The 11003-nt window shown below is 35.3% G+C and overlaps 1 protein-coding gene across 1 annotated transcript; it reads left to right on the forward strand.

The window, feature by feature from the left end:
* Positions 1-68: 68 nt before the first annotated feature.
* LOC108993851 (probable aldo-keto reductase 2) lies at positions 69-3508 on the forward strand. The gene is made up of 5 exons (XM_018968884.2): positions 69-335; positions 429-629; positions 1567-1739; positions 1821-1923; positions 2933-3508. Exons 1-5 carry the CDS (start codon positions 117-119, stop codon positions 3269-3271), a joined length of 1035 nt encoding a protein of 344 aa, XP_018824429.2. The 5' UTR covers positions 69-116; the 3' UTR covers positions 3272-3508.
* The last annotated feature ends 7495 nt before the right edge of the window (positions 3509-11003 follow it).

An 11003-nucleotide genomic window follows, 5' to 3' on the forward strand; every position in this document is an offset into this window, starting at 1 on the left:
TTGTTTGGTGTCCTTTTCACTGACCAGGCCCTCACGATCACATCCCAGCTTCGCCTCCATCTTGTATATAAACTGTGTTGGTCCACTGCCTCACTTACTCCTCACACCGATCGAAAATGGCGCAAAGAGTTGGTAGGATAAAGCTGGGTTCGCAGGGTCTCGAGGTGTCGGCGCAGGGTTTGGGCTGCATGGGCATGTCCGCGTTCTATGGCCCTCCCAAGCCCGAAGAAGACATGATTGCTCTAATACACCACGCCGTCCACACTGCCGGCGTTACCTTCCTCGACACCTCCGACATCTATGGCCCTTTCACAAACGAAATCCTCCTCGGGAAGGTACTGATGCCTTTTAAACTAAGCTAGCTAGGTCCGTCCGCGCAAATCCCTTTTCTTATCTTGTACATGTGTTGGGTGTGGCTTGCCTGGCAGGCTCTGAAGGGAGGCGTTAGAGAGAAAGTGGAATTGGCTACAAAGTTTGGTATTAGCTACTCCATTGAGAAGAGGGAGGTCCGCGGCGATCCGGCGTATGTGAGAGCAGCCTGTGAGAGCAGCTTGAAGCGCCTCGACATCGATTACATCGATCTCTACTACCAGCATCGCATCGATACCCGCGTTCCCATTGAAGTCACGGTTCGTCCCTTTTTCGATCTCCTTAAATTTCTATATTTTCCTCTTGTAAAAATCTAAAATCTGTACCAAGCCTGTTGATAAAGGCTATAAAAACTAGGTTTGCTCTCTTCGAGGAGTTCCTCCAGAAATGAGAGATAGAGATAAAAGATAGAAGATGACAAAAAGTCTGACTTCATTTAACACACCGTGGCAAAGGATACTGTCCAGCTTAAAAAGATGTCAGCTGGCTAACGGTTAGGAAACAAACAAACGAACGGCCAGAATAAGGAAATACAAACATTAAAATAACTGGGCTCCAGGAAAACACACTACGAGCCCATTAACGAAATTGAAGCCTGTCACGGTGATGAAGCTTGGGCCGGCCCAAGCCCTTCTGTTGACTCCAAAAGACTAAACTTCTGTTAATCCAGAGCATACCCTTCATGTGTTTGATCGACACCTTCTCGAGAATTCCTCTCTTCTTCCTCCCGAACTCGATCACGCCATTTCTACTGGAACCCTAGATCGGTTTGATCAAGCCGTGTAACAAATTCAAGACACAGTCTAAAAGGAGCTTTTACGTTATAATTGAAATACGCTCATCCAATAGTGGCTGCTGTCGACCGGATTTCGGCTGCCGGCCCACCAGAGCTTTCCGATTTCCGAATCCGATCAAAGTCCAGCGATCTCTCGTGATGGCTGTCAGAATAATTGCAAAAAGTTCTTAAAAATAATTAACATTAGTGTTATTAAGATTTTAGAATTTTCTATTTGAAAAGTTTTAATTAGATAGTTGTAGAATGGATAGGATTATGACATAGTGGCGTTTGATTGAACATGGTAGAAGTCACTTTTACACGCAAACCATTGTTCCTAATTACATGCAAACCTATCGATCCTGTCTGGTTACCCATTTTATCACAAGCGCTGCTAATTCTTTTCTTCTATATTCAATAAGATTGGAGAACTCAAGAAATTAGTAGAAGAGGGAAAAATCAAGTACATAGGTCTATCCGAGGCCTCTGCATCAACCATCAGAAGAGCACATGCTGTTCATCCAATAACAGCTGTGCAGCTAGAGTGGTCTTTGTGGTCTAGAGATGTTGAGGAGGAAATAATTCCTACTTGCAGGTGAGGCATCATTTACAATTGCTTTTCAAGTTTTAGAATAATTAGAACCTGTATTTTAAATTTGTCCTCCAAATTTTCCAGGGAACTGGGCATTGGAATTGTTGCATATAGTCCTCTGGGACGAGGATTCTTTTCCTCAGGGCCCAAGTTTGTTGAAGATTTGTCTAACGATGACTTCCGAAAGGTTTGTAGATCTACCACAAATGTTTTATTTCAAAGATCAGTTTCCCTGTTTTGTTTAATGAACACATACAGTAATCAACATTAACATCAACGTTCACTCACAAATGGTGAAATCTACAGTGTTGATGTAAATGTTCATTGTAGTTCTATTTGGCTAGCCCACCTCGCCAATTTCTCATATAGCCAATCAGAATGTTTAATTCCTTTATTTAAAGGTTTTCACCTCCCTGTAACTCTGATGGTCAAATAAAATAATCACCAGACGTTGATTTTCCATCACTTCCTTTCTATTTACAGGAAACTAATTTTGTTTGATGGTTTTGAACTATTTCTTTGCTGCTACTCCGCTCATCAAACAAAAATTGTTTGCTGCTTATTTGTTGTTACTCCCAAGAGACTTGCCTAATTGTTTACTATTAATCTAAATAAGGCATCCTTGAGGTACATTTCTCCTATTTGGAGGCTGCACTTCAAGAAAGATGTTGGTTACTTGCATCAATCAACTTAACATATTCAAATACATCAATGACGCATCCTACTGAAACAACCTTAATGAAGCAAGCGTGTAATTCCAGACTTAAAATCAACTTGAGCCTGCCTTCGTCTATGGAGCAGGACGATGAATTATCAAAACAGTGCTTGTAATCACAATACAATTGTTCTACGGAGATTGGTTTTTTAACTTCATTGATTGCCCTTGGGGAGGATCGAAATTTGGTTGGGTAGACGTCTCTTTATTCGAGGGTTGAATAACGATCTGGTTGTTCTGATGATTATCAATCACCCTCAGAGAATTTTGAGGCCTTGAGTTTTCCTATTACTTCTCCTGGATCTTTCAGTGTCTTGAAAATTGAGGCAGGGCATGGCAGTTGTGGATGGTTATGTACTACAGAATTATGTTGAAGAATATTTTCTTGTTTTTTTTTTTTTTTGGGCTTATGTTCCCATTTCCTCTATGAATCATATGAATCATACAAGCTTAATGCTGACATATGCATGCACTGATGCAGTTTTTACCAAGGTTTCAACCTGAAAATCTGGAGCATAACAAAACCATATTTGAGCGTGTTAATGGAATGGCAACAAGGAAGGGATGCACCCCATCACAGCTAGCACTGGCCTGGGTTCATCACCAAGGGAAGGACGTGTGCCCCATACCTGGAACCACAAAGATTGAAAATTTCAAGCAGAATATTGGAGCTCTGTCTGTGAAACTAACACCAGAAGAAATGGCGGAACTCGAATCATTTGCTTCAGAGGATGCTATTAAGGGTGAAAGATATATGAACGACTTTGCGACCTGGAAGAATTCTGAAACTCCACCATTTTCTTCATGGAAGGCTGTCTAAGCTCTTTTTTCCGTTGAATCTGGACTTTGTCAATGCTGTCATTGAGCTGTGTTGAGTTCTTGATTGCTCAGAGTTTATGTATATTCTGTTTGAATGCTTTCATATCTGATTTCAGGAAGATCAGAACAAATAATTGGTTCCTTAACCGGATCCTTGTATGCAAATGTGAACTTTTGTCATTATAGTGTAAAACATGCCGGTATCATATACTTGTTCGGTATGATTAACTTTTTGGAAGCAAGCATAATTTGCCCCACAGATCACGATACAGCATGTTGCAGTTGGTGAGTTAGAACATGCCTTGTGATTTTCCTATCAGGAAATGTTCTTCTAAGCTATGCTACTTCAACCACGTCCCAAATCACAATTGTTATCAAAAGGCCAAATAAATCCGTAGGAAAATATGAAAGAGAGAAGGAGAGGGAGCCGATGAAAGTCGAAGGTTGAAAGTTGAGTAGGCAATTAACGAAGCAGAAGAGAATGGACCAAAAGTCCATCTAATAGAAATGTAATACGTACGAATGTAAGGAATTTTGAATAGTTGGGAAGAGTCTCGAAATCCGTTAGAGCGAATTTCAAGAGTAGCCATAATTAAAACATTCGTAGTAAATAAAGTTGAAATTTTTGAAGTACGTTTGGGTAGTATAAAACATTCGTAGTAAAGAAAATTTGAAAAAATTGTAATGATTAGTTAGAAAGTATTTGTATTTGAGTAATATTTGGAAAAAATATAAGATATAATGAGATGAGAATTTTGGGATGAAAACTTTTTTCAAACAAGCCCTAAGGGTACGTTTGGGTGTTGAAAAATGTTGAGAAGTGTTGAGAATGTTTGTGAATAGTTATGAGTAGAGATTGAAGTGAGTTTGTGGGTCCCATTGAGAGTATTTTGAGTTGTTTGGATGTGTGAAGTATGTTGAGTTGTTGACTTTTGAGTAAGTAGTTGATAAATGTGTGGGTCCCATAAATATTATAATGATTTTATTTTTAGTAATAAATATTATAATAATTTTATTATAGTGATTTTTTAATATTAATAAATATTATAGTGATTTTATTTTACTTTTATATATAATAATGATAAATAGTATAATGATTCTATTTTAAATTTATATATAATTGTGATAAATATTATAATGATTTTATTTATATATATAATAGTTATAAATATTATAGTGATTTTATTTTTTATTTATATATTATAGTGATTTTATTTTTAATTTATATATAATAGTGATAAATATTATAGTAGTTTATTTTTTATTTATATATAATAGTGATTTTATTTTTTATTTATATATTATAGTGATTTTATTTTTTATTTATATATTATAGTGATTTTATTTTTTATTTATATTTAATAGTGATAAATATTATAGTGATTTTATTTATTATTTATATATTATAGTGATTTTATTTTTTATTTATATATTATAGCGATTTTATTTTTTATTTATATATAATAGTGATAAATATTTTTTATTTATATATTATAGTGATTTTTATTTATTTATATATTATAATGATTTTTTTTATATTTAATAGTGATAAATATTATAGTGATTTTATTTATTATTTATATATTATAGTGATTTTATTTATTATTTATATATTATAATGATTTTATTTTTTTATTTATATTTAATAGTGATAAATATTATAGTGATTTTATTTTTTATTTATATATTATAGTGATTTTATTTTTTATTTATATATTATAGCGATTTTATTTTTTATTTATATATAATAGTGATAAATATTTTTTATTTATATATTATAGTGATTTTATTTTTTATTTATATATTATAGTGATTTTATTTTTTATTTATATATTATAGTGATTTTATTTTTTATTTATATATTATAGTGATAAATATTTTTTATTTATATATTATAGTGATTTTATTATTTTATTTATATATTATAGTGATTATATATTTTTTATTTATATATAATAGTGATTATAATATTTTTTATTTATATATTATAGTGATTTTATTTTTTATTTATATATTATAGTGATTTTATTTTTTATTTATATATTATAGAGATTTTATTTTTTATTTATATATAATAGTGATAAATATTTCTTATTTCTATATTATAGTGATTTTTTATTATTTATATATTATAATGATTTTTTTATTTATATTTAATAGTGATAAATATTATAGTGATTTTATTTTTTATTTATATATAATAGTGATAAATATTTGTTATTTATATATTATAGTGATTTTATTTTTTATTTATATATTATAGAGATTTTATTTTTTATTTATATATAATAGTGATAAATATTTTTTTGTTTATATATTATAGTGATTTTTTATTATTTATATATTATAATGATTTTTTTATTTATATTTAATAGTGATAAATATTATAGTGATTTTATTTTTTATTTATATATAATAGTGATAAATATTTTTTATTTATATATTATAGTGATTTTATTTTTTATTTCTATATTATAGTGATTTTTTTATTTATATATTATAACGATTTTTTTATTTATATTTAATAGTTATAAATATTATAGTGATTTTATTTTTTATTTATATATAATAGTGATAAGTATTATAGTATGTTTGTAAATAGTTATGAGTAGAGATTGAAGTGAGTTTGTGGGTCCCATTGAGAGTATTTTAAGTTGTTTGGTATGTGAAGTATTTTCAAAAGTACGATAATACTTGGAAAGTGTTGAGGAAACTTGGTCACCCAAACACAACCTAAATCTCATCAAAGTTATGTATTAGAATCTACAGAATCTAAACTTTAAATCCTACCAAGATCATTTCTTAAAGTCTGTAGAACCTAAAACCTCATATTTAATCAACTCATATACTAAAGTCTGCAGAATTTAAAACCTAGCCTTCAACACCAACTGTCAAACTGAATCAACCACTACCGCAACCTTGTTACATTAAATCAACCCCTCGGCGAAATCAGAACCACAGTAGGAGGGTTTGCTGAGGGCAAAGCATCGTCTTGGGAGATAAAAGCTCGCGCCAGGAGGGCAAGGTATGAAGAAGTGTTTGTTGTCAACACACGATGGAAGAAAACTAAAACCGGAAAGACTACTACGATAACCTTTTGCCATGAAGACTACGAGGGCATGTTGTACCCTCATGATGATGCATTGGTAGTGACTCTACTCGTCGTGAACTATAGTACCAGCAGGATCTTAATCAACAATGGAAGTTCAACAGATATCATATTTTGATATGTAATTCTGAAGATGGGCATTGAGTAGGATAGATTACGCCCAACACCTACACCATTGAAGGGATTTTCAGGAGAGATAGTGCAGCCAGTAGGTGCCATCACCTTACCCGTCATTGTGGGAGCAAGGTCCTTTATGACTATGACAATGACAGACATTTTGGTGGTTAAAGTTCGTTCATGGCTGAAGAAGAAATCCCTCCACCACTAGAGCTTATTGAGCGAGCGATAGAGACTTGTCACGAGGGGAGTATGAAATAAGGAGAGAATGTTGAGCCCTTGGAGTTAGTAGTTATGTATCTAGACTGATCAAATGCAACAACTAGGATAGGGCACGAATGACGTCGGAACTCAAGAAACAGTCGAAACAACTCCTTATCGAGCATAGAAATGTTTTCACATGGAATTGCTTGGCATAGATGCAGAGGTGAAAGAACATTGCCTCTGTGTTGATTCGAAGGCCAAGAAATTAGGGTAGAAGAGGAGAATTTTCGGTGGAAGAAGTATGCAACAATCATGGAAGATGTGGAACGCCTCTTAGATGTAAGATTTATCTGAGAGGCTCGTTATCCGAAATGGTTCTACGATGTCGTGTTAGTACAGAAGGCAAACGAAAAGTGGCTGATGTGTGTAGATTTCACCGATTTGAACAAGGGACGTCCAAAAGATAATTTCCTCATGCAATAGATCGACCTAATAGTCGACAACTCAACAGCAGGCCACCAGATGTTGAGTTTTACGAATGCCTTTTTCAGGCTATAACCAGATACGGGGTGTGTGAATGAAAGCAAGAAAAAACGTCTTTCATAATGGACAAGGGCCTATATTGCTGTCAAGTAATGTTGTCCCGGCTTAAAAATGCTGGAGAGACATATCAGAAGCTAGTAAACCGCATGTTCAAAGAGTAGATCAGACACAATATGGAAGTTTACGTAGATGACCTATTGTTTAAGAGGAAAGAAGCGGACCACCACCCAGCGAACTTGCAGGAAGCTTTCACCGTGTTGCGAAAATATAAGATGGAGCTCAGCCCGGCCAAATGTGCCTTTGGTGTGGGATCAGGTAAGTTCTTAAGCTTCATGGTGTTGGAGCGAGGAATCGTAACCAACCCACAAAATATCAAGACAATAATAGAGATGAAGCCCCCTAGAGCTTGAATGAAGTACAAAAGCTGGTTGGCAGAATAGTACCATTGAACAAGTTTGTGTCGAGATAAATAGACAAATGCTTGTCATTATTCTGGGTGCTATAGAAGTCCCAAAATTGGGATTGCAAATGTGACAAGGCGTTCGAGCAGTTGAAAGCATACATGCCCAACCCTCCCTTCCTGAGTTAAACCAAATAGGGGGAGAAATTGTATTTGTATTTGTCAGTTACGCCAGAGGTTGTAACCACCATACTGGTTAGGGAAGAAGAAAGGAAGTAGAGGCAAGTCTATTACACGAGTCGGGCCTCAAGAGGGGTGGAAACAAGCTACCAACAAACAAAGTAGTTGGCATTCACTCTGATGGTGGCAGCACACCGATTAGGCCTTTTTCTAGGCCCATGCCATGAGCGTGCTGAGAGAAGCCCCTCTAAAGAAATTCCTACATAGGCTTGACATGTGGGGTCGATTGGTGAACTAATCAATTGAGCTTAGTGAGTTTGACCATAAGGAACAAATCCTAGCAGACTTTGTTGTCGCGTTTACTAATTTCCCAGAGGAGTTGTAGTTGGCATCGAAGGGTACTCACTTGGCAAGTGTATGTTGATGGACCCTCCTATTGTAGTGGAGGGGGAGTAGGCCTCTAGCTCGTAATCAAAAGAGGCAAGGAAATTCATTACGTTGTGAAACTGGCATTCGAGATGACCAACAATTAGGAGTGACAATATGTGACATGATCTGTTAACCCAACATGACAATAGCAGGTTTGGATTTAGCCTCAACAAGTTCAGGTCAAAATGGGTTGACCCGTTAAGATACGATTGCTTAATGGGTCAATAACGGGTTAACCCATTTTGAACCGTTAAGAAAGTTAAAATTATAATTATACCCTTATACCTAAAAGTAAAAACTTAAAAAATCCTAAGTTCCCAACCCACGCCCATGCACACAGTCACTCCCCTCTTCACTCCAGTCTTCACTCATGTCGCCCCCTCCTCTCGATTCTCATATCCAAAAAACCCTAACCCAGTGACCCACGATAGTATGGTACCCACCTAAGCCACCCACCTCCCTTGCATGTCACAGTGTCGCTGCTCAGCCCTCAGTCGTCGGTGTCTCATCTCAAACTCTCACCCTCGGTCTCGACTCTCGATCGTGTCTCTCAAGTCTCAACCCTGTCTCATGACGGCGTCTCAGGCCATCTCTCCCTTCTTCTCTTCTCCTCAACCCTATCTCACGGCACCGCTCAACCAGGCTCTGGTTATACATTTCTTCTATTTTTCCTTAACTTTTTGTTGTAAAATTTTCATTTTCACTCTTTCTTTGATGATAAAGATCTCAATTGGTTGAGGAGGCTTTCGGTCCCTTTTGGTTTTTTACTTTGTGGTGGGCACTGGTTTGCAAAAATTACTTGGTTTTTTACTTTGTGGTACTTCAATTCAATATATGTAACTGCTGCTTACAGATCTTGATTTCTCTTCGCTATTATAGTTTCTCGGGTGATCAATTTTGATTTTAATTGATTACTTATCAATCAAGATGCCAAAATATTGTTGAGTGCATATGCCAAAAGATTGTAGAGTGCATTTGCTTTCTTTGCATATTCTTTTAAGGATTGTAGATCAATTTAATATTTGTCATGTCATTTTTTGATTTTCTATTAAAAAAATACATAATTGTATAAAAAAATTAGATAATTACTTCTATTTTACATGTTGTAAAACCCTTTATGCCCTTAGAATTGCAAGAATCAATTCACAATTATGCCAAAATCAACCAACCCATGGCATGCATCTTTGTGCGCCCATTTGTGATCTCAAGTCTATATGTTCTATGGATGCATGTGTACTCAAATTCTATCAAGTGGAAACCATGAATATGATCTTATAGAAAATTTTATAACTTAGATTTAGATCACCCAAATTCAACCCAACACTTATGCATTGATTAAAACCAAATTATCACAAAACCATCAAACCGACCATATGCATGGTTTTTCTAGCTTTTCCTTGTCAAAGAGAGGTTTAAGACCTAAATGAATCATGAATTTTTATTCTTATCCCATTCCCAAGGCTTTTCTAAATGCTCATTACTCAAGCTTAGTAAAATTTAACCAAGACTTCATAAAATAAACTTCAATCAAGTGAAAAGCGAAACATGCTTGATGGTCAACACAAGATATTGATTTTCAAACCTATCATGACATGCTATTTTCCTCAGATTTAAACTTTCAATCAATCCCCCAAGATGTTAACTTTACTTAAGTTAACATATCACAGCATTTCATGACTAAAATTTTATACCAAAATAATATATACATGCAAAGCTTCAAATCTGGCCAAATTGCATCACTTGAGTAAAACCTTTTTATAACACAATTAAATCTTCAATCACATGCCACAATTGAGAGCCTAACATGTTTATACAACACCCAATAGAAGATAAAGCAAGAACACTTACAAAAATGGTGACCCTTAAGCTCTCAAAACTCATCTCACTCCATGGACCTCACTAAAGCTACTCGGTTTCTCACCTTTCTCACATTTTGAATGCTTTGCTCTCAAGAACACCAAAGGAAAGCTTGAGAGAGTTGTGTGAAGAAGTGAGGAGTGGAGGGGGATATATAAAGGATTCAATGGAGGCAAGGGCTACACGGCAAAGGCTTCAAGGAAGGAGGGAGTTGATTGGTGGAGGTGGGCGGTGGAGTGTTGAGTGCAAAATGCCAATGGTGTCATCACTTGGCTAAGTTTGAATAGTGCCCTAAGGCACTTGATTAAACCTTGGAAAGGAGTTAGAGGCAAGCCATAGGTGCAGTGGGCTACATTGGTGCAAAAAATAAAACAAAAATACACAACAAACATGCCACGGCTGACTGTTTAGGGTTTCAAGGTTTGTCCAATTTTTTATCACCTTTTGTCCCATCTCCTTAGTCTGAAGGAATTTTTATTACCTCTATTTGAAGGGTTTTTCAGGTGAGGAAATGAAGCATGACTGGCTGCAAAGTGATCATGCTTGGGCAAAAAATGCAAGAGATGAAAATAGAGGTGGTTTATCCAAGTGATTCAAATGTGTGCCTCTTCAAGTGCCAATCGGTTTGGCTGGCAGAGGGAGATAATTGGAAAAGCAAGCACTTGAGTTATTTGATGCATTCCAAGGGAAAAAAAATAACAAGGGTGATGGCGTGGGGAGGGTGGCTATTTTGGTGCAGAAAATCTTTGAACATCTAAGGGTACCCGATTTTAAATCAACTTACTTCCTAGATGAATAGTTAGGTTTCTTGTTTTTGTTTCTTGGAACTTTTTTGTACACTATCTAGGTCTGATTCTTAGGTGACATCATGAAGATCTAAGGGTTAGAAATCCT

Source organism: Juglans regia, chromosome 12, assembly GCF_001411555.2.
Source record: "Juglans regia cultivar Chandler chromosome 12, Walnut 2.0, whole genome shotgun sequence".
NCBI classification, from domain to species: Eukaryota; Viridiplantae; Streptophyta; class Magnoliopsida; order Fagales; family Juglandaceae; genus Juglans; species Juglans regia.